Source organism: Bos javanicus, chromosome 2, assembly GCF_032452875.1.
Source record: "Bos javanicus breed banteng chromosome 2, ARS-OSU_banteng_1.0, whole genome shotgun sequence".
Taxonomy (NCBI): domain Eukaryota; kingdom Metazoa; phylum Chordata; class Mammalia; order Artiodactyla; family Bovidae; genus Bos; species Bos javanicus.
The window spans coordinates 98,000,387-98,026,451 of NC_083869.1; the positions used below are offsets into that span (position 1 = coordinate 98,000,387).

At 35.4% G+C, this 26,065-nt stretch overlaps 1 protein-coding gene across 10 annotated transcripts in view; it reads right to left on the bottom strand.

Moving 5' to 3' along the window:
• The window catches only part of KANSL1L (KAT8 regulatory NSL complex subunit 1 like), a 125,375-nt gene that overhangs the window by 54,681 nt on the left and 44,629 nt on the right, over nucleotides 1–26,065 (bottom strand). For all 10 annotated transcript variants that reach the window (XM_061383708.1, XM_061383713.1, XM_061383742.1 and 7 more), the window contains 3 exons: nucleotides 19,626–19,767; nucleotides 11,533–11,730; nucleotides 9,766–9,887 (listed from right to left, as the gene is read on the bottom strand). In XM_061383708.1, coding sequence (XP_061239692.1) covers nucleotides 9,766–9,887; nucleotides 11,533–11,730; nucleotides 19,626–19,767 — 462 coding nt within the window. The remainder of the gene's footprint in view (nucleotides 1–9,765; nucleotides 9,888–11,532; nucleotides 11,731–19,625; nucleotides 19,768–26,065) is intronic.

The following is a 26,065-nucleotide window of genomic DNA, read 5'->3' on the forward strand; positions in this document are numbered from 1 at the left end:
AACTAACTAACTAGCTATATGTGTGTGTATATATATATATATATATATGATATGATGTGATATAAAGCTAGAATGAGAATGCTTTATTAGAAGCACTGACGAGTCTACTTATCTAGTAAGTCCAAGTATACAGAATACAGCTGAAACTGCAAACGCCTTTTAAATAACCAAAAAAGATCTCAATGAGTCCATGGATGAAAGCTCACTCCTGTTAGTATTAAGAGAGAGGCCTTATCTTTTACTTCAGAATCTCTTATCAGAGGACAGGTACTTCTACCATTCTGACTTTATTTATCTGATTTTCTAATCCAGAGTTAAATTAGATGAGAGGAAGCAGAACTGCAGGAGGCAGCATGAGATTAACAACATATCAATCCGACTATGACAGAGAAAAAGCAAATAAGTACAAAATATTTTGGGGGGAATGCTGATTACCTGTAAGAAATCCTAAAAGACATTTCATTCATTCAAAAAGTATTTATTCATGCCCATGTTATGACTCTGATGTAGATGTCAAGAAAATAGCAGTTAAGAAGACAGACCAGAAAAATTCCTACTGTCACGGAGCTTACATTCTCATCCAGGAAGGTAGATAATAAACGAGTAAAAAACAAGAGTAAAATTATATCACACTTCTCTCATTTGATCCTCACAATAACCCAGCAAGCAAACTATTTGCATTTTAACTGTGATTTAGAAAGTTGCCTAAAATCACAATGCTACCAAGTTCTACAGTTGGGACTGATCTCAGACCCATCTAATTTCAGAACTATTTAACAATGCAATGAGTTTTCTTCATAGCACTTGACCAGGATTTTAATTTTATTTTTTTATTTAAAATTTTTCTTCACATTTTGTCTGTGGCATGTGGGATCTTAGTTCCCTGACCAGGGATATATCTGAGCTCTCTGCCTTGGAAGCATGGACTTCCATCCGCTAGACTGCCAAGGGAGTCCCACCAGGATATTTTTTTTTTTTAGTATTTACTTTTAAAATGTTTATTTATGTATTTATTTGCCTGCGCCAGGTCTTAGTTGTGGCACACAGAATCTTTTAGTTGCGGTGTGGGGGATCTAGCTGCCTGACCAGGGACTGAACCAGGGCCCCCTGCATGGAGAGCATGGAATCTTTGTCACTAGACCACCAGGGAAGTCCCAGGATTTTCAATTACACATTTATTTGCGTGGTTCTTCAGCTGATACCATTTTTACCCAGTTAGACTCTATACCATAAGGTCAGAGACCACACCTGGTTTTGTTCAACATCACAACCCAAGCCAATCCAATGCTTGGCACCCTGTATCACTCGGTATGTATTTGCTAACTATTAAGTGAATTCTTTCATTGATATACAATTATTAATATTGATAGTCTGTGAGGATGTGGACACAGGGATGAGCCTGAGTTATCAAAGAAAAACTAAGATGAGAATCATCCAAGAAAGGTAATGTGTAATAAATTTGACTTAGTTCTTACCAAATGGCTTATTCGAAAGTTTTTGACACTTGAGGAGGATCATCATTCCTCCTATTGTCTTGGGTACTTCTTGCCATAATAAATTTTATATTATGCTTTAAAGGTAATAAAATGTGTTGAGTAATTTCTCTTTATTCACTAAATCTCTAGATATAAGCTAACATAAAACATCCAAAGCAAAGAACAATAATGATGTTACAAAGAGATATACATTTTAAGCTGTACTGAGACCTTTCTGTTTTTATTTTTCATTTGTTTGAATAAATGGAATTCTTTACAAATAAACATTTGATTGAAGACTATTAGCACTAGAAACTACTTTAGAAAATATTTGTATCCCAGTAAATTTAGAATTAAAGAAATGCAATGTAAAGAAATTAACTGACTTGCCCAAGGTCACAAAATGTTGAAAACAAAAAGTACATGAAAAAAGTATATATGTACTTCCATAATCTCAAGTTCCCCACAAACCACTAAATTAAAAGCCACTATAATTAAGAATAAACAAAAGTTTAAATCTTTTAGGGGGGAGAAAGGAGATTACATGTCCCGAGGCAGTCTTTTGAGAAGGTATGTTTTCCTAGTGTAATATGAAAATAAAACATAATAAGAGAAAAAAACCCAATAGTGTGTTTATCCTCAATTTAAGAGTACTTGGTTTAATTACAGAGTCCCAAGCAAATTAGGTAGACCAAAAACAATTCAGCAACATTTTACCTTCCCAAGAGATATGACAAAAATAGATGGTACCTCAGTGACTCCAGGTACCTATGTGACCAGTGTCTTCGGTAATAGCTGGCCTATGAGGTTTACAGCTGTTGTTGCTCACGTGCTAAGTTGAGTCCAACTCTTTGCAATGCCGTGGACTGCAGCACACCAGGCTCCTCTGTCCACGGGGTTCTCCAGGCAAGAATACTGAAGCAGATTGCCATTTTCTTTGCCATGGGGTATTTCCGAACCAAGGATTGAATCTGTGTCTCCTGCATCGGCAGGAAGATTCTTTACCACTAAGCCACCAGGAAAGCATGTTTTTGCTGTTACTTTCTCATTTTCCTTACCTTATTGTCCTGGGTCCTTGTGCTTGACTATATTTTATATTTGACTGTGCTGATCACTGCCCTCAAAAAATGATTTCTAAGGATCTCCTGGCCCTAATCAGATTGATTATATTCTTTGCAGCCAAAGATGGAGAAGTTCTATACAATCAGCAAAAATAAGACTAGGAGCTGACTGTGGCTCAGATCATGAACTCATTGTTGCCAAATTCAGACTTAAATTGAAGTAAGTAGGGACAACCACTAGACTATTCAGGTATGACCTAAATCAAATCCCATACAATTATACAGTGCAAGTGACAAATACATTCAAGGGATTAGATCTGATAGACAGAGTGCCTGAACAACTATGGACGGAGGTTTGTGACACTGTACAGGAGACAGGCAGCAAGACCATCCCCAAGGAAAAGAAATGCAAAAAGGCAAAGTGGTTGTCTGAGGAGGCCTTACAAATAGCTGTGAGTAGAAGAGAAGCAAAAGGCAAAGGAGAAAAGGAAAGATATACCCATTTGAATGCAGAGCTCCAAAGAATACCAAGCAGAGATAAGAAAGTGTTCCTTAGTGATCAATGAAAAGAAATAGAGGAAAACAATAGAATGAGAAAGACTAGAGATCTCTTCAAGAAAATTAGAGATACCAAGGGAACATTTCATGCAAAGATGGGCTCGATAAAGGACAGAAATGGTATGGACCTAACAGAAGCAGAAGAGGCGGCAAGAATACACAAAAGAACTATAAACAAATTTTCACGATCCTGATAATCATGATGGTGGGATCACTCACCTAGAGCCAGACATCCTGGAATGTGAAGTCAAGTGGGTCTTAGAAAGCATCACTACAAACAAAGATAGTGGAGATGGAATTCCAGTTAAGCTATTTCAAATCCTAAAAGATGATGCTGTGAAAGTGCTGCACTCAATACACCAGCAAATTTGGAAAACTCAGCAGTGGCCAAAGGACTGGAAAGGTCAGTTTTCATTCTAATCCCAAAGAAAGGCAATGCCAAAGAATGCTCAAAGTACCACACAATTGCACTCATCTCACACGCTAGTAAAGTAATGCTCAAAATTCTCCAAGCCAGGTTTCAACAGTATGTGAACCGTGAGGGTACAGATGATTAAGCTGGATTTAGAAAAGGCAGAGAAACCAGAGATCAAATTGCCAACATCTCCTGGATCATCAAAAAAGCAAGTGAGTTCCTGAAAAAATCTACTTCTGTTTTATTGACTATGCCAAAGCCTTTGACTGTGTGAACCACAACAAACTGTGGAAAATTCTGAAAGAGATGGGAATACCAGACCACCTGACCTGCCTCTTGAGAAATCTGTATGCAGGTAGGAAACAACAGTTAGAACTGGACATGGAACAACAGAATGGTTCCAAATAGGAAAAGGAGTACATCAAGGCTGTATATTGTCACCCTGCTTATTTAACTTCTATGCAGAGTACATCATGAGAAACGCTGGGCTGGATGAAGCACAAGCTGGAATCAAGATTGCAGGGAGAAATATCAATAACCTCAGATATGCAGATGACACCACCCTTATGGCAGAAAGTGAAGAAGAACTAAAGAGCCTCTTGATGAAAATGAAAGAGATGAGTGAAAAAGTTAGCTTAAAGCTCAACATTCGGAAAACTAATATCATGGCATCTGGTCTCATCACTTCATGGCAAATAGATAGGGAAACAGTGACAGACTTTATTTTGGGGGCTCCAAAATCACTGCAGATGGTGACTACAGCCGTGAAATTAAAAGATTCTTGCTCCTTTGAAGGAAAGTTATGACCAATGTAGCTGCTGCTGCTGGTGCATCGCTTCAGTCGCGTCTGACTCTGTGCGACCCCATAGACGGCAGCCCACCAGGCTCTCCCGTCCCTGGGATTCTCCAGGCAAGAACACTGGAGTGGGTTGCCATTTCCTTCTCCAATGCATGAAAGTGAAAAGTGAAAATGAAGTCACTCAGTCGTGTCCAACTCTTGGCGACTCCATGGACTGCAGCCTACCAGGCTCCTCCATCCATGGGATTTTCCAGGCAGAGTACTGGACTGGGGTGCCATTGCTTTCTCCGATGACCAATGTAGACAGCATATTAAAAAGCAGAGATATTACTTTGCCAACAAAGGACCATCTAGTCAAAGCTATGGTTTTTCCTGTAGTTATGTATGGATGTGAGAGGTGGACTATAAAGAAAGCTGAGCACTGAAGAATTGATGCTTTTGAGCTGTAGTGTTGAAGACTGTTGAGAATCCCTTGGACTGCAAGGAGATCCAACCAGTCCATCCTAAAGGAAATCAGTCCTGAATATTCACTGGAAAGACTGATGCTGAAGCTGAAATTCCAATACTTTGGCCACCTGATGTGAAGAACTGACTCACTGGAAATGACCCTGATGCTGGGAAACACTGAAGGCGGGAGAAGGAGATGACAGAGGATGAGATGATTGGATGGCATCACCGACTCAATGGACATGAGTTTGAGTAAACTCCAGGAGTTGGTGATGGACAGGGAGGCCTTGCTTGCTGCAGTCCATGAGGTCACAAAGAATTGGGACACGACTGAGTGACTGAACTGAACTGACTGAAGAAAGAAGGTACCTTCCCCTAGAGAGAATCTGCATTTGACTTTGCACCTATTTTGTAGTGTCATCCATTCTAAAATCATTTTAAACTAGGGATTCCTTGATGACTCACAGATGGAAATTTGGACTGAAAATCCATGTCAAATCCCTATAATGTTCACATTATTTCAAAGCAGGTTTGCTATTTTCCTTGGTGCTATGCTCAATGTTGTGCTTCTGATATGCAGCAAAGAATATGAAAAATAATATATATACATTTATTTACATATAAAAAATATATTTACAATATATATATGTATACAAAACAATATACATACATATATATATATAGGCAAGGCCATGGGCTCTGATTTATCATCCTCTAACCCAAGCTATTAAAACTTCACTCGATTTTTCTGGATCTAGCTTTCTCTCTTTCCACACAAAGCTACCAAATCCTCAACTTGATATTTTGTCAAAATTTGGTCTCAGACAAAGTAGACTGCTGTGCCTTGTTTACTTTTCTGGGCTCTTGCTTATTTTTTTAACTTGTGGTTTAGAAATGTTGTTAACAGCATTCAATAATTTCTCATTTACAATGTAAACAATTGAAAAATAAACCTGTTATTCAATCCACCAATTCCCCTTCTGGGTACATATGCAAATAATAAAACGCTGGGACCTCAACAGATATTTGTATAGCCCTGTTCACAGAAGCATTATTCACACTAGCCAAAAGGTGGAAGCAACCCAAATATTCATCCAAAGATCAATGGGTAAACAAAACAGCAACTCAGAGCCTGAGTGTTGTAGGGGAATCTGTTCTTAGAGACTGGATGACTGCCTGGCTGAGTACAGGCCTAACTGCCCGCTCTCTCTCTAACAGGTTCTGAGCAGTGCCTGAGACCTTGCTCCACAGAGCTTAGGCGTGACACTGGGGACGTAGAAGTGGCCTACCCTGTTTCACTGAATAGCCTGTTTCAGGGAGGAGGAAGCGGGAGACATCTATCAATATGCTGGGTGAGGGGCATGGGGGTGTCAGAGAGGCAAGTGTGTTGTGTTACTATGTCAATAAACTGATTTAAAGTTTAAAACAATGTTCATACATAAAGTAGAATTTTATTCCCTTAAAAAGAGAATGATGACATATGCTACAATATGGATGAACCTTGACAACATTATGCAAAGTGAAGCAAGGCAATCACAAAAGGACAAAAACTACATTTATATAAAATACCTAGCATAGTCAGCCTCATAGAGATATAAAATAGAATGGCGGTTGCTAAGAACCAGGAAGAAGGAAGAATGTGGAGGTATTATTTAATAGATAGAGTTTTAGTTTAGGAAGATGAAAAAGTTCTGGAGATGGATGATGGAGACTATTGACAAAAACGTGGATTACTTAATGCTCCTAAAACTTAAAAATGATTAAATGGTAAATTTTATGGTATGTACACTTTACCAGAATTTTTAAATTCTTACTCAAATGAATTTTCTTACCTTCACATTTACTTTAATACATAAAGTGAATAGTAAGTACTTTGTGATTTGAATAACATTAAACAGGGCAAGCCCTTACTTTTGAAAATCTCTGAGTTTAAAAGATGTTTTGTTCCTATTAAACTACATATAAAGGAAAAAAATAACAAGAATATTGGAAAAACAGAAAGATATAAGAAATAAAACTAGGCCTCACTTGACATGGGCTTCCCTTGTGGCTTAGCTGGTAAAGAATCGCCTGCAATGCGGGAGACCTGGGTTCGATCCCTGGATTGGGAAGATCCCCTGGTGAAGGGAAAGGCTACTCACTCCAGTATTCTGGCCTGGAGAATTCCTTGGGGTTGTAAAGAGTCGAACATGCGACTTTCACTTTCATTTGACATTTTACTCCCAGAGTCAGAAGCTCCACAAAAAATAAATTTTACATTGCTTCAATATCAATATCTCTTATTAAAACTTTTCCATATATTACTATAATGTGAAATTATATATTTGATTAATTTTTAAAAGCTTTGATAATACTGTTAAATATGAGCAATGTAAAATAATCTGTTAAATTATTTTACATTACTTTCTCCTGCCATAAGGTTCCTCCATAATTTTGTGGTATGTACCTCTACATTTCCCATCTGCGGCTCTTTCTCTTCTCTTTATTTTAATAAAGATGCTTACATTTCTTCCATCTTAAAAACAAAAACACCTTCCTTGACTTTGTGTATTCATTTTATTTCAGCCTTTACAGTCAGCACCCTTGAAAATACAGTCTGGACTCCTCTCTATTTCACCTCCCATTCCATTCATAATCAACTCTTATTTCTGTCATGCCACACTACATATTCTTGCTAAAGTCTCAACTGATAAAACCAAGAGATATTTTTTAGTACCTCTCTTTGGTATCTAACACAATGACAACATATCCTCAAAATTTTCTTTCGGTGTTATTATTTTCTTATCTGTAATATATTCTAGTTTCTATGTTCCTGGTTAATATATTATAGTATATACTATCATAAATAGAATTTTTACAAAAATTTTTTATGAGATCTGGAGTATTCCCCAAATCATTTGTTTCATATAGCAGTTTACTGTTATCTGGTAACAAGACTTATTAAAGATAAATTAGGCATTTAAAAAACTCAACATTCTAAATTCTCTCATCTTCTCTGAGTTGATGAAAGGGAGCTGTGTTACATTTTCTAGCAAATGTTAGAAAATAACTATTACAATCTTTCCTTCAAGGGAAAAGAACATTTTGATAGGAAATGTGAAAATAAGTGCAAAAAATTCATGTATAAAATATTTGGAAAAAAGTGTTCATTGTTGTCAAAAATAAACACATTAGTGAAAATAAAATTAATTAAAACATATATATCAGCACACTTCAAAATGCTGGAGAGCAAAATTTTATCTGCTCTTAAATCTATCAAATAATTTTAGGTTTTCAACCTGTTACAAACTTTCAGAAATAATCTTTCAAATTAGTTTGTAGGAACAACTACTTAACATCAAGAAAGATGGCAATTACTAACTGATTTCAATAAGGACCTTTGACTATATAAAGATAGGACTGAAAAAGTATCATGATTTGGTAAACACAGCCAATGTTACATTTCTTTCATTTGGATTTGTATATTTTTATGAGGTACGTTTTTCAACTATGACAGCTATTAAAACCAAATATTCAAACAACTCCACACAATTCCACTATTATTATATGGTATTTTAAACAATTACATGTTTAACCTACTAAACTGTTTAAGCTATTTACAAGTGAAGATTTTGTCTTCTTAATCATTGTGTTCCTAGGACTTTAACTATAGGGCATACAGCAACAGTTAAGCAATAAATACTTTGTGAATAAATGATCAAAAATATATGCAAGTACATTAAGATGAAAATTAGTACACACATACACATACATACCACACCCACGTGAGTATAATAGCATAAGGCCTACTTAGGTAAACAAAATATAATCTAAAATTGACTTAGCCCCAAATCACAATTTGATGGTGCTTAGTGGCTCAACTTATAATTATGACTTTTTTAATGAGGAAACGTCCTCATAAATGAAGATATTATAATTATCTATTAGAACATATTAGAATCTTTACTTTCAGGAGAATCATCAGTGATACCAGGATTGAATATAAAGTCAACAAAAATAAAAGTAAAACCAACAGAATTACTGTTTCCATAATAGAATAATGTAAAAATGAGCCTGCACAAACAAAACTGTAAAAGTATTAAAAATTACTTTCAAAACAATAAATTAGAAATAAAAATAACAGCATTTTTAAGACTTAGTTTACATCCACTAGTCTCATTAAGAATCTGATAGCTACTTAGCATAATTTTCATTGTGGTATAAATTTTCCTTTCTTGTTATTTTTAATTTAATAATAAACCATATATAATTATTAATACAAATATTTCCAGTACTAAATTACACTTAATTCTTTATGGTACTTAAGGCAAAGAAGCCCACATTACAATTTTATTTGAAAAAAATGAGATGCACAAAATAATATTCTAGTAGCTTTTTAATTGTAATTTATCTTTAAAATGAAAGCTTAAAAGAGAAAAGTAAGCAAAATAAAGGAAACAAATGATGTTCCCAAAAGAGGATTCATAGTATCTATATTTTTTGCTAACATGACATAATAAATTGCTAAGGATTGTAGGAATTACTATATTAACTACATTTAGTAAAAAATTTATCTTACAAAAGCTGAGCTACAGAATGACTCATTTACAAAATGAGTAAAACTTAAGCTCAATTTTATGGATGGTATCTACCAATCAGCCTTCCATGCCCAAACTATATATAGGATCTTTTACTAAAATGAATTGCAACGGCAGTATGGAGCTGAAGACTATAAAATGTACAAAATGGAAGGCATATTAAATATGGCAGTACTACTGAAGCACATCATATCACTGTTTTTCTTTTTAAGAAACATTACAAAACTTCCCGGAAAGCTTTCTTCCTCATTCTCAGGTTTACAGTTCCCTTAGTTATAAAAGTTTGATGTTATCTAAAAATGCATCCATGGTTTATTGATTGTACTCTAATAATGCTTAAGAAAAAAAAAGAAGTTACAGTACTTAAAAGATCAAAACAAAATAAAATAAGCAAAGCCAAACCGAGAAGTAAAACTAACTCACTGACACCTACCTCCTGGAAATGCCGTTAGCCAGACATTTATGGCTACACGATTTAGAAGAGAGGGGTGATGATGTAGGGGACAAGTTGAGAGGAGCAATCAAACTGTTGATGATTTCAGTCAACTGTGCACTCTGCAAGAAAATAGTAAACCTTTTACTGTTGCTACAAGAAATATGGTTAAATCTCAGACCTTTAGTGCCTATTAAAGTTTAACCTCTCATGAAACAAGTAAATGTTTGTTTTAGTACATATTTTACTCTATAAAGACAATTTATACCATTACTAATTTTTCCATTTATTATAAATAAATCTACATTTTTAAGTGCTCCTCTTTTTCCATATCCGTTTTTGCTCAGTTCCTTTGTCTACTCATCCTATCTTCTAAAACACTAAAAATTCTAAAAATTCAGCTGATACCATCTATAAAATATCTCCTTTGAGGTAGCCAAATTAATAAAAACAAACTCATAGCTATAATTTATTAAGTGCCAACTATATGCCAGGCACTATATTAAGCACTAAACATAGAATATTGCTATCTTTACGACTAACCTGCAAAGTAGATAATATTAAAAACTACTGATACTACTATTATTAAAATCAATTACAGATGAGGAAGCTGAAGAAAAGATAGATTAAGCAGCTCAATCAAGGATTATAAAATTGGTATGATGTGGAGCTAGGACAACCTGGTGCTCTGTGACAACCTACAAGGGACGGGATGGGACGGGTGGGAAAGAGGTTCAAGAGAAAGGGGAGATATATATATATACACACATACACACACACACACTTATGGCTGATTCATGTTGTATGACAGAAATCAACACAATATTATAAAGCAATTATCCTCAAATTAAAAATAAATTTAAAAGGAAAATAAATAGAGCTAGAATTCAAGCTTAGGCTTCCTTCTCAAATTTTTTCCTAATTTGAATATACCAGTTTTTTCAGATACCCCAAATTTTCATTCATTCTTATCCCAAATTTACATGTAATGTATTTGTAATATATAATAAATATTAATTATTCTCAAAACAATCACATATAACAATTAATATGCATAAGCCATATCAATGGAAACAGTACATTTCTACAAAAGAGTGACACCTTTTTCATTACACATGTAGTCTACTATAGTTCATTACAGAAAAAAGGGAAAGTATGAAGAGGTTTCAAAAATGAAAAGAAAAATAACCTGTAATAATATTTCACAGAGAAAACCACTGCTAATTATGTTGGTATATATCCATCTCCCAAGACAAAATTTTTTATTTTGAATATTTATGAGTTATTCATAAGAGGATTTAAATACCAGAAAAAGTTTTGGAATCAAAATAATTTATCAAAGATCTATTAAGACTATTTCCACAATCACTTTTTAATGAAATAATCCATATTCCAATGTTATCTTTCACTAAAATCGTCTATCAGTAAGTCAATCAAATACCCCACTCAGATCTATTAAGTGGTATCCCAGTTCTTTCCCCATGAAAAAAGTTTAATGATGAGCAATTTTGTTAGAAAACAAGATTTTCCAACCCTAGTATAATGAGTTGATCACCCTATTGCTATGTGCCAATGCTTGACATATTATATTTAAATAACTTTAATTATATCACTATTAGACTAGATATACTAAATATTTTAATTGTACTTAATGTCAAATGACCAACTTCAATAATCAATGTCTTAAGAAATTGATATTCTTAAGAAACATATTTAAGTAGAACAGTTTACAAAATCCACTCAAAGTCCACTCATACCTCACATTACCTGTTTTTCTATATTGCGAAGAAGTAGTGTAGGGCTACTTGGTGACATTTCGAAATCTTGTTCTGGTAAAGGATCTTGACTCTCTTGAGGAATCTGGGGAGTCCCAGAAGTGTTTAAGGAAGCTGGATGGTCTGCAAATTGTACTTGCTTTTTCAATATGTCTTTTGGAAGTCGACATTCTTCTAGGATCACTATCCCCTAGACAAACAGCAATTAAAGAGTTGCAATGAAAACAAATTGATTGCTGGAAGAACTTAAATGTTACAATGCATGTGAACCATGCTTTTTATTATTCCCTAGAAATCAGAAAATAGACAGTTGGAAGTACTCTTTTTTTTTTTTTTTTGAAGTGTTAACATTTTTTAAATTTATTTATTTATTTTAACTGGAGGCTAATTACTTTACAATATTGTAGTGGTTTTGCCATACATTGACATGAATCAGCCATGGGTGTACATGTGTCCCCCATCCTGAACCCACCCGCACCTGCCTCCCCATCCCATCCCTCAGGGCTGTCCCAGTGCACCAGCTTTGAGTGCCCTGTTTTCATGCATCAAACTTGGACAGAAGTACTAGTTTAACTCTGTAAAAAAAGTCACTGATCTAAACTAAAATAACATGTATATGTTTGATGGATTAGCCTTGTAAAGTACTGTCATAAATTATATACAAGCAATTGCCTTTCTTATTGGTTTTAGTTATTAGCATTAAAAGCATGATACATTCAGAATAAAGAAAAAGTTGGAAGGAATGATGCTGAAGTTCCAATACTTTGGCCACCTGATGCAAAGAGCCAATTCATTGGAAAAGACCCTGATGCTGGGAAAGATTGAGGGCAGGAGGAGAAGGTGGCAACAGAGGATGAGATGGTGGATGGCATTACCGACTCAATGGACATGAGTTTGAGCAAACTCCAGGAGATAGTGAAGACAGGAAACCTGGAGTGCTGCAGTCCATGGGGTCGCAGAGTCGGACAAGACTGAGTGACTGAACAACAACAAATTTCATAAATTAAAATATCAAACTTACAAACATCCAAACAATAAGCTAACTTTATATTAACTCCTTTCAGAGCATTCTAAAGAACCCCAACACTGTTGTGGCCAGCCAGCAACCATGGATTGGACTGTACTATTGAGAAAAAGTACTCTCTAAACTAATCAAGTTCTCTTTGCTTGCAGAGTAGATGGATTAATAATATAGACACAAATTTTCAACTTTAAGGGGTATTTTCTGAAATGTAAGTAACTGGAGAAATGAGTAGGGATCTAGCTGCCTCTGTTCTCCCTGCCTACCATTCATACACACACATACTACTCAACTGGCTTGCTGAATTTTCTCCCCCATTTCCTATCATCTTCACTCCAACTGTCCTTATCCTTAGGTCCCTTAGAAGTAACAAAGAAATGAGAGAAAGGGGAAAAAGGAGTGCACAAGTGTCATTTGAATGGTTTCATAGTTCTCACCACAGTATTTCTTCCCTTCCTATCCCTTTTATTACACTTGCCCCTGCAAATAATACATATTATTATGAAACATTTAAGTGTGTGTGTGTATATTGTGTGCATATGTGTATATTACTATTTTTCTGGCAAAATGTCAGTAAGTTCCTATTGGCTAGTTGCAAAGGTATTAAATGCCTAATGTGGCTAAAATATATTATTGAAATCAAAAACAGACTAAAACAATTATACAAGTGTATAGTATTTCAAGATGGGATAAATTAAATTGCCATGGCTATCTTATATCATGTATAAGTGCTATACATAGGGTGGAAACTACCTACAGATTATATGTTATATATCAATAATTTTAGTTTACACTATAGTTGAGAGAATATACCACTTTAGAATTAACATATTCAGATACTGTATTAAGTATCCACTTTAGTATTTTATAGTAATATATTACAAATGATGCTTAGTAAAAGTAACATTTCTTAAACTATACTTTAACAGCACTAGTAACTTTTATAAAGATAAGGGAGTCCAACTGTTGATCCTACTTCAATGACTATTTTTATAGAACGTACAAATATGGCTCTCTAGAAATCTCAAGAAATGTATTTAAAAGTAGCTTCTGTTTTACTTGATATTTTAAAAATTAAATTAGATTTGACAGACATAGTATCATCAACCTCAAAAGTGCTTGAAAGTATCTGAAATATCTACCCAAAATTTGTACAAGTCTCTAGCAGGTTTTTCACAAGTACTTGTATACAAAAGAAATATAAGTTTTCACTATATTATTTATAATTTCATTTGTTTTTATTACAGTTTATATTATGGGCCAGGCTGCTGTGAATTACCATGATTTTATTATCCCTACTTACAATATTGTTTCTAGGGGAAAATTGATTCTGAATTTCAAAAGTCCAATTTCCAAACCTTTAAAATACTACCTTTTTTTAAGTAGAAGGCCTGCTATCATTGATTGAATTAAGAAAAACATTTAAAAAATTCAGCAAGGGAATCACTCATAGCCAACTTCATAATCCATTTTGTTCTCTTAAACTGTTGCCCTGACAAAACTCTCATAACATAAGAATGGCCCACAATTTTTCTCTGCCATAACCAAGAACAGAGAAGAAAGTAAAGAAGATTAAATCCGCTGGAGGTATTGCAGAAATAAGTTTCTGTTCTTAAAAATCAGGAAAAGATATATGTGTTGGGTCACCATGATGGTTATTTTACAATGTTTGCTGATCATAACTCAATTAATCTGAATTTTTTTTAAAAAATCAGGAAAACAGTCTAATGATAGATGAAATAAGGTGAATAAAAAACACAAAAGTTTTTTAGAAGGATAAATTGGGTTAACTGAGACAAGTGAAAACTCTAGCATAAGATGAAAGCAAATCAGTTGCTCAGAGATGACAACCACTCCTGATAATAACACTAGAGAGATCCCCACTTCCACTCCCAGATTCCTCATTAGAGATGAAATAATATGAAAATATAAACAATTGCCTCAGTGTAACAGGAGGGAAGGGGGCAGTGCACTGCCTTTCAAAGAATGATACACCCATAGGACAAGACAAAAATTGGTTAGAACCAACCAGGCCAACCCACTCCAGTACTCTAGCCTGGAAAATCCCATGGACGGAGGAGCCTGGTAGGCTGCAGTCCATGGGGTCGCGAAGAGTCGGACACAACTGAGCGACTTCACTTTATTTTTTCACTTTCATGCACTGGAGAAGGAAATGGCAACCCACTCCAGTGTTCTTGCCTGGAGAATCCCAGGGACATGAGAGCCTGGTGGGCTGCCGTCTATGGGGTCACACAGAGTCGGACACGACTGAAGCGACTTAGCAGCAGCAGCAGCAACCAGGCCAAAGATGGTGGAATATTTGACTTCCAGTGGAGCTTGGGCCTCTTACACGCTCATGGCAATACAGTAGCATGCTAAATGACACACCTACCAGTGCCATGACAGTTCTGAGGTGAACCATAAAAGGTCAGAAAGTGGGCATCGTGCAATTCCTAGAAATCTCCATCCCTTTTCCCTAAATAGTTGGACTAATCTTCCCACATCCTAGCCTATGAAATTACCCAGCCCATAAAAACTAACCACATCATATTTCAGGGCCTCTCATCTTCTGAGACGGCCCACACTCTGTCTGTAGAGGGTGTTTCTCTCTAAATAAATCCACTTCTTACCTATCACTTTGTCTCTCTCTAAATTCTTTCTGCAATGAGACATCAAGAACCTGAGTCTCATTAAGTCCTGAGATCAGGTGTGATCTCAATTAAAAGACCGTGGGGTCAATTCCCAGTATGGGTTCTGGCTGGATTTTCATCTTGGCCTGTGGGTTCAAGTTCCATCTGAGATGCATGGTTTCATCAGTGACATTTTATATAAAGTCATCAAAACTAATTTCAAGCAAAAAACTTAAATGAAAAATTTTAAAGTAAAATACACAATTTAAGATGTGGAAGACCCTATTATAGGATAACAGAAGAAATCTAAAAGAGAAGCTATTTAATATAATTTAGCCAGTTTCTCCAACTAAGAAAAATTATTAAAAAAAAATTAAAGTGAAAAGAAGCTACTGTCTAAGTAACAGCTGGAGCAGAGAATACGAGAAATATGGAAGCTGTCATGTGTTGACAAAATTGTTGCAAGAACAAGGAAGGGATGTTGCTAATACTCTTCTAAAAATTGAAGCAAAATTTACACCATCTGGACTGTGTCAAAGAATGGGCAATGACACACTCTAGGTCATCTGTCCCTTATTTTACCCTATGAAAACACTGTGTTTCCTGACCAGAGATACACAGTAACACTTATTTTAAAAAGCTATTTATAAGGTAGGACATAGAAGCAACCTAGACATCCACTTGCAGATGAATAAATAAGGGAGTTGTAGTACACACACACAATGGAATATTACTCAGCTGTAAAAAGGAACACATTTGAGTCATTTCTAATGAGGTGGATGAAACTGGAGCCTATCATGAAGAGTAAAGTAAGTCAGAAACAGAAAGACAAATACTGTATATTAACACATATATATGGAATTTAGAAAGACGGTAATGACGATCCCACATGTAGGACAGCAAAGGAGACACAGATGTAAACAACAGACTTTTGGACTCCGTGGGAGGAGGCAAGAGTGGGATGATTTGAGAGAATAGCATTAAAACAAGTACATTACCATATGTAGAGTAGATGATGAGCGCAAGTTCCATGCAAGAAGCAGGGCACCCAAAGCCAGTGATCTGGGATAACCCAGAGGGACAGGGTGGGTAGGGAGGTGGGAGGGGGTTCAGGATGGGGGACATATCTATGCCCATGGCCAATTCATGTTGATGTAGATGGCAAAAACCATCACAATATTGTAAAGTAATTATCCTCCAATTAAAATAAATTAATTTAAAAACTAAAAATGCTATTTATAAAAGAGCATCTCAATTTCTTTCCCTTCTCCTTATCTCTGAGAAGAGTTTTTTCCCCTTTCAATATACAATAAATAAAAAGTTCTGCCTCACTTACAATGCATTAAACCATTCTTTTCAGTTTCTGAACTATAATAATTCAAGAATATATAAGAGCAAAAAGTTGTTTTGCCTATTCAATATAATAGTTAATAAATCAACTAACCTGCACATAGATAAGCAATTAAATATCTTGATTAATTTCTAAGAAAGGTAAGGCAAAACTATCAAAGTAAAGAAATATGTATTTTGATAGCATAATTATAATGACATTTTCCATAAAATAATCTGACTCTTATGGGAACAAAGGGCCAGACATACACCTAGCTTAAACCAAGAAAAAATTTAAAGCCATATAAAAGCCATATTATTGCTGGAAAGATTTATCACCTTAAAATAACTGACTACAAATAGATATTATATAAATACATAACCAAAATTCAAAAAGTGTTTCAACAACAAGTATAAAGCATTGCTTAGTTAGAACACAGAATATTAAAATACCCTTTCTCAAGTCAAAGCGAAATGAACCAGACTGTCTAGATTCAGATATAAAACTTAGTTATCAATTCAACCAGGAATAATTTTCTTGGAAATTTCCAAATTGCTTTAAACTGGATTTGTTCTTAGAACTCTATTGGCTATAAAAAACACTTGTGACATCTTTCAAAGAAAATGATCAACGAAGAGAACTTTTTTGGTGATCTTGAGAGGATTGGGAGATAGCCACAATTAAGGCCCAGCTGAAGATGGTTAAAAATGAGAAACAAACCGAATAGGACTTGCATCAAGAAATTATTCCTGAACACAGCTGCGTCAAATTCAACAGACAGAATGGGTAAGCCTTTAGGTCTATGCTTCTGTCCACCTTCCTACAAACATCACCACCAAATTTTACAAAGTATTAAACAATATTCATGACTTGCCTAGCTTCTTCTCCCATCCCTGAACAACTCATACTTCCTCTTTTTTTGAATACAATACTAATTTGTCATTCCTAAAACAGATCATGTTGTTATATGCCTTCAATTCTTTTTTTTTATATTTATTTATTTTAATTGGAATCTAATTACTTTACAATACCGTGGTGATTTTTGCCATACATTGACATGAATCAGCCATGGGCGTACATGTGTCCCCCCGTCCTGAACCCCTCCCACCTTCCTGCCCATCCCATCCTTCTGGGTTGTCCCCGTGCACTGGCTTTGAGTGCCCTACTTTATGCATCGAACTTGGACTGGTCATCTATTTCACATATGGTAATATATATGTTTCAATGCTATTCTCTCAAATCATCCTACCCTCGCCTTCTCTCACAGAGTCCAAAAGTCTGTTCTTTATATCTGTGTCTCTTTTGCTGTCTTGCATATAGGGTCATTGTTACCATCTTTCTAAATTTCATATATATGTGTTAATATACTGTATTGGTGTTTTTCTTTCTGACTTACTTCACTTTGTATAATAGGCTCCAGTTTCATCCACCTCATTAGACCTGATTCAAATGTGTTCTTTTTAATAGCTGAGTAATATTCCATTGTATATGTACCACAACCCTCTTATCCGTTCACCTGCCGATGGACTAATTTAGGTTGTTTCCATGTCCTTGCTATTGTAAACAGTGCTGCGATGAACACTGGGGTACATGTCTCTCTCAATTGTGGTTTCCTCAGGGTGTATGCCCAGCAGTGGGATTGCTGGGTCATATGGCAGTTCTACTCTCAGTTTTTTAATGCCTTCAGTTCTTTAATGAATTCCTTTTTCAGTTCCATAGGTTCATTAAGCAAATTACTATTTATCTTCCAAAGTCATACTAAAGCATCACCTGTTTACTGATGTTTTCTCTGATCTGCAAACACCTAAAGACAGAGTTAAGCACTCTCTCTATGCCACACCTATATCTTATTAAAACCACATATCATTCCACATATTGTATTATATTAAAATCAACTATATTTTACGTGCTGTATCTCTCCTACCAGAATATAAACTCATGATAGAATTTAAAACTTAATAATTGTTATTGACATGCAGACCCTAGGTGGGGTTAGACTAACTACATGGTTTGAGGACTCAATTTCCTTCCCTTCTCAGCTTTTTTTTGTTTCAGACCAGCCAGCATCAACCTTACAATATTATCTCCATTATGTCCAGTTTCACTATGTAGAATATGGTTTCTCACAAAAACAAAGGTAGAAATTTTTTGTTTTTAGATTCCACATACAAGTGATATAATAAAGTATTTGTCTTTCTCTGTCTGGCTTACTTCACTTCATATGATAATCTCTATGTCTATCCTTGTTGCTGCAAAGTGTGTTATTTCATTGTTATTCATTAAAATAATACAAATAAATTCATATACAAAACAGAAATAGACCCACAGACGTAGATAAACTTATGGCTACCAAAGGGGAAAGGGGGAGGGATAATTCAGTTTGGGATTAACATATACACACTACTATACATAAAATAGTTAATCAACAAGGACATACGTATAGCACAGGGAACTATATGGAATATTGTGTAATAAACTATAAGGAAAAAGGATCTGAAAAAACAGATATATATGTATGTATAACTGATACACTTTGTTGTACAGCTGAAACTACACAACATTGTTAATCAACTACACACCAATATAAAATGCAAATTTTAAAGAATATGTTGGAATCAGTAGCATGGGGAAAGGGAATTGGATCAGGAAGGACTATATAAATAGTCCAACTGTAAAGTAATGCTTTATTATTCTAAAAACTACACCCCGAAGTGACTTAGCAGCAGCAGCAGCACACAGGTATTCATTATATTGCTTTCTAGAACTTTTTTATGTGTTTGTAATTTTTCTTGAAACAAAAAACTCTAAAGAGATTTCAATAAGATACACTCAGAATTTCACACAAGTTAAAATAAATGCCAACAAAGTCAGGCTTATAAAAAATGTGTATCATTTGCATTAACTGGAATCCAGTAAAGAAATTCTTTAACTGCTTGATATGATAAAATGATTGTGATAAATTTTAAAAATAATTTCAACTTATAGAATATATCAAATCTTACAACATTACATTTTCAGAAAGCCTAGTAACAATTATTTTATGTGGAGAGATGAGAAAAAACTAAAACCAGTATTTTTTTTAAAAACAGAAGAACACACAATACCTTGGAGGCACGAATCTGCCTGTGAACATCTGTTAGTTGCTGGATTTTGTATTCCAGCTCTGAAATCTGGGCTTGAAGCCATGTCCATCGGCTGCCAACTCTTGCTCTGTCTACAAGCCACTTCCATTCAGTACTACAGTTACTGTGAACAAGACAAACACAGATAGTTAAAGCACAAAGACAGTTAGGTTTTCACACAGATTGCTTAATAACTTCCTTGACTCTTGTCATACAATCCCAAATTTCTTTACAAAGCATCTAATTACCTTAAAGAATGGTACATCAATTTTTCAAATATTTTATTTCCTTATCTTTCTATCCCACAAACACCTGTTTTCATTCAATACTGTGTACCTGGTAGGATAATCTCCTTGTTATTTAATATTTTATTAATGGTCAAGGGCTGAAACAGAAGTAGATCAGCAAAGGAAAAGAAACAAAAATGTCAGTACTAACACCATGCAAAAACTGTTACATGAGCCTTTTATATGTAAGCAGGTATCAAGTATAGGACAAGTCATTTGAACTGTACTAGATCTAAATCCATGTAACAAACCACACAGTACTCAATTTTACTATATGTAATTTTCATTTGCTAAAATAGGAATCAATATTTTTAAATGCCAAAAATTATCAAAAACAGGAACACTGCTACACACAAATATATAAATCTTGAGATGTTAATTAAGATAGTTGGTTAAAAACTTCATTCCTAGGATTCACAGTTCAGAAATGACAAAAAATTTATATCAAGTCTTTCTTTCATGAATATTTGAAAATGAGATTTGAATTTTATCTCCTTTATCTTTTGGCAAAAGCACTGCTCTAATCCACAGTTTCTGAGATTACATATTAATTAGTTTATGAAAATATTTCAACCATTCCAACTAGAAAACAATCAGTTCACAGCGGGGAGGAGAGACAGGGTTTGTGTGTATTTTGGATAATCAATTAGGAGCTTCATCTTGCCAGGGAAGAAACTGAAGAAAGTATAACAGAAGAAATTGAAACTACAACTGAAGGACAATAACTGCTGCTTCTGCTGCTGCTGCTGCTGCTAAGTCACTCAGTCGTGTTGGACTCTGTGCGACCCCACAGACGGCAGCCCACCAGGCTCCCCCATCCCTGGGATTCTCCAGGCAAGAACACTGGAGTGGGTTGCCATTTCCTTCTCCAGTGCATGAAAGAGAAACCTGAAAGTGAAGTCGCTCAGTCGTGTCCGACTCTGTGTGACCCCATGGACTGCAGCCCACCAGCTCCTCTGTCCATGGGATTTTCCAGGCAAGAATACTGGAGTGGGGTGCCATTGCCTTCTCCAGGGCAATAACTACTTAATGGCAAATCACAAACTTCATGAAAAACATGTCTAAAAATTGCATTTATTGTCAAAACCCATTGAAGGCATGACACTGAAAGTGAACCCTATTGTAAACTATGGACTTTAAGTGATAAAGATGTGTTAATGTAAGTTCATAGATTGTTATACAAACACTACCTTTATGCAGTACATTGACAGTAAGGGAAGCCATATCTGTGTAGGGACAGGGGATATATGGGAACTCTATATTTTCAACTCAATTTTGCTATAAACCTAAAACTTCTCTAAAGATTAAACTTTATTAATTTTTATACATATAACCATAAAGAAATATCTTTCATATAAACTTTAGCCAGGGAAAACATTTAAGAGATCATTTCTTGTCAGAGAAACAGAATTATTATAACTCTACTACATAGAATTTATTTATTATAACAGATTTTTATTATACCAGTGTTCTCAAAATGCTTTTTTTTCCCCAGATTCTAATTATGTATACAATGTGACTGACTGCAGAGACTGACATATAAATTAGGACTTCTTTTGGTATTATCCATTTATAGTTACTACTGTGATTCTGCAAAACTTTTAAATAACATTTTCATAACTATAGGCAAACTAAAAATGCCTTTTCAAAATAAATATTATCTATGAATAGTGTAATAATACTAACTGCCGTTCATGAAAGAAGTGAAGAAGGCAAGGACCGTATCATGCAGTAGTCGCACAAGTGAGGGTAAAGTGCTGGATTTTATGCTAAAAGGAAGTTATTCACAAGATAGTAATACAATTTTTTTTCTGAGCACTCAAGCTGCTAGGTAGATAATGTACTGGGATATGAGAATAAATAAGGAAACCAATTAGGACACCATTTATAAAACCATTTATAATAATCTAAATGAGGTACAGATAATGTGATCTCTAAATATTTCATGTACTGTCCTACATATCCCAGCCTTGACTGCACTTAGGTTGGAGCCATGTCACTAGTTCTGACCAACAGACTGTGAGCAAAACTGATATAGTTATTCCCAGTCCACCTGCTCACCTAAAGCTATATAGTGCAGATATTACAGCTACAAGGTAGAAGAGGGTCATAGCTCACACCACACTGGACTTCATGTAAGCCACTGTAAACTTTTGCTGTGCTAAATTACTGAGATTAGAAGGTTAATTTGTTACTCCAGGGCTTATTCTGACCAAAACACAGGATAAAATATGAAAATGGCCTGGACTGGAAATGAGGTGAGAGATAAAGAAGAAATGAAGACTAGAGGATGGATTCAAGATTGATTTAAAGTGGATAGATCTTGAAGAAGTATGATGAAGCATGGAGAAATCAAAGACGATCTTAAGCATTCTTTCATTAAATTTTACTCCAGTCAGAAAATTTTCCTATAAAATACAACTCTGGTAATCAAACGGATTATTAGCTCATGGAAAAATAGAGACAAATAAAAATTTATAGAGTTGATGTTAGCCCATGGTGGTGGTGGTTTGGTTGCTAAGTTGTATCCGACCCTTGTGACCCCATGGACTGTAGCCTGCCAGGCTCCTCTGTCCATGGGATTCTCCAGGCAAGAATACTGAAGTGGGTTGCCATTACCTTCTGTAGAGGATCTTCCTGACCCAGGGATCGAACCCAGGTCTCCTGCACTGCAGGCAGATTCTTTACTGCCTGAGCTAGCAGGGAAGCTCTTCTGCTTCTGTTAGGTCCATACTATTTCTGTCCTTTATCATGGCCATCCTCGCATGATATGTTACCTTGATCTCTCCAATTTTCTTGACGAGATCTCTAGTCTTTATTCTATCATTTTCTGCTGTCTTGCACTGTTCACCTAAGAATGCTTTCTTATCTCTCCCTGCTATTCTCTGGAACTCTGCATTTAGTTAGGTTTATCTTTCCCTTTGGTTTCTCTTCTTTTCTCAGCTATTTGTAAAACCTCCTCAGGCAACCACTTTGACTTCTTGCATTTCTTTTTCTTTGGGATGGTTTTGGTCACCGCTTCCTATACAATGTTGCAAACCTCCATCCATAATTCTTCAGGCACTTTGTCTACCAGATCCTTTCCCTTGAATCTATTCATCACCTCCATTAGATAATCATAGGTGATTTGATTTAGGTGACACCAGAATGGCCAAGTGGCTTTCCCTACTTTTTTTCAATTTAAAAAGCCTGAATTTTGCAATAAGGAACTCATGATCTGAGTCACAGTCAGCTCCAGGTCTTATTTTTGCTGACCTCCATCTTCAGCTGCAAAGAATATAATCAATCTGATTTGATATTGACCATCTGGTAATGTCCATGAGTAGAGTCATCTCTTGTGTTGTTGGAAGAGGGTGTCTGCTATGACCAGTGTGTTCTCTTGGCAAAATTCTGTTAAACTTTGCCCTGCTTCATTTTGGACTACAAGGCCAAACTTGCCTACTTGACTTCCTACTTTTGCATTCCAATCCCCTCCAATGAGAAGGACATCTTTTTTTGGAGTTAGTTAGTTCTAGGAGGTCTTGTAGGTCTTCATAAAACCACTCTACTTCAGCTTCTTTGGCATTAGTGGTTGGGGCATAGTGTTGGATTACTGTGATGCTGAATGGTTTGCCTTGGAAATGAACCAAGATCATTCTGTCATTTTTGAGACGGCACCCAACTACTGCTTTTCAGACTTTTATGTTGACTATGAGGGCTACCCCACTTCTTCTAGGGGATTCTTTCTTTGAGCAAGGGATTCTTGCTTGAAAATAGGTCTAAAAAATAATTATATTGTAAATATGTTACAGATAAGTATATGGCTATTTCATTTAAAGGAGATTAACACCTGTTGTACCTCAAAGACAAAACATGTTTTTGTAAACAATTTATATTATCAATGATGTAATGGCTCATATGGGCTTCCCAGGTGGCAGAGTGGTAAAGAATCCACTTGGCAATGCAAGAGACGTAGGTTCGATCCCTGAGTTGGGAAGGTCCACTGGAACAGGAAATGGCAAGCCACTCCAGTATTCTTGCCTGGAAAATTCCTTGGACAGAAGAGCCTGGTGGGCTACAGTCCATGGGGTCACAAAGACTCGCACTCGACTGAGCACACATACAATAGCTTATGTAACTTACAGTGTAACAAATAAGAACAAAGCTGAAGCAATAAGAAATTTAAAAGAATGTGAAGCATACCCAGTGTCTAGACTCCTCAGTTAGCATTAAGCTTGGCCTGTCAGACCACTAAGAATTTGACTTCCTACATCTCTCTGGAGTAGGTTGAACTGATCACAAACCACCACATGCCTTCATCTTCACTGGAAATAGGAGCTCCTACTTCTAGTGACGATCAGGGCAAATACACCCATGAGTGGACCTGGGCAGTGAGACTGGGCAGTCAGTCCTCAGAAAGGCAGTATAAGCCTTCAATCCTCATCTTTGCTTATTTGCAGTCACCATTTAAGTTACTGATGGAAGTAAGTACAAGCTGATTAACCCAAGTCATTTTGAGTACAATACCTACTGGCACTAACTTCTGCTTAACATCAGGAATCTATATCACTCTTTTGCTGTTATTTTTTTTCTCTTTTTACATCACTATTTTAACCCTGAAATACAGTTTGTTCCTCAGAATAAGACAGAGCTTTCTCATATTACACTTTGAGTTACCAAGACTTAAAGAAAAACTTGCATAAATTAATCTTGCCTTTAATAGAGTCTGTTAGCTTAGTAATAAAAACGAGTAAACTATGATTTAAAAAAAAAAAAGATCCAACTGTAAAATAATTACAATTCCAAGAATAATAAGATTTATCCTGGGAAAAAAATATACATAAAATTAGGCCAAACTTCTCTGCTGTCTGCACACCTAGGAAGAACTTAGCCTTTCCTGGAATTTCATTCCTTTAGATGAAGGGATAGCACCCTTTCTGTAAAGAGGGAGACATGAAATATTTGTTTTATGGGCCACATGGTCTGTTTAGTAACTGCTCAACTCTGCTGTCATAGCATGAAAGCTGCCATAAACAAAAGGGTGTAACCATGTATCAATAAAACTTCGTCTCCAAAAATAGACAATAGGCTAGATTAGGTGCATGGGCTATATAGTCTTCCAATCCCTGATGTAGAACATGTTTTCATATGACTTCCCTTAATGAAATGTCTTTTTAGCTCTTTTGCTCATATTTAATTAGCTATCTTACTCATATAAGACTATAAACTGTATATAAGTATATAAGGCCATACACACTGTAAATGCTTACAGCTCCCAATCTGTAGCTTGCCTTTCATTTTCCTAAAGGTGTCTTTTGAGCAGCAAAAGATTTCAATTTTGATGCAGCCTAATTTTTCAAATGTTCCTTTATGGAAAATTCTTTTTTATGTCCTAAGAAATATTTGCTTAACACAAAGTCATAATGATTTACTCATGTTTCTAAAATATCTTACAGCTTTAACTTCTAGATCTATAATCCAATTCAAGTCAAGCTCTGTGTATTGTATGAGGTATGGTCCAGATTCATTATTTTCCATAGGATATCTAGTTCCTGAATCATTTGTTGAAAAGATTCTATAATCCTTTAATAGAAAAAAAAAAACTATCCTGGAATAGATAAAAGACTACCCATATGAATACTATATGTTGTATATATACTTACATACACACAGAGAACCCTAAGGATATCTTTCCATCATCTACCTACCTACCTACCTACCTGTGTCAACACCATGACCCAGTATCACACTATCATTGTAGTTTAGTGTAATTCTTAAAATCCAGTAAATTCTCCAACTTTGCTCTTTCCCAATATTGTTTTGACAATTCTAAGCTTGAGAATCAGCTTGACAGTCTCTTTAAATAAATGACCAGCATTTTGAATAGGACTGCATTGCATCCATAGATCTATTGGTAGAGAATTAACATCTTAACAACACTGAATCTTCTAATCATGTATAAGGTATTATTTCTGTTTATTCAGATACTGGTCATTTCTCTCAGCTATGTTGCATGCAGTTTTGAAATTTTATCTCTATGTATTTCATGTTTATCAGTTCAGTTGCTCAGTCGTGTCTGACTCTTTGCAACCCCATGGACTGTAGCACACCAGGCTTCCCTGTCCATCACCAAACTCCTGGAGCTTGCTCAAACTC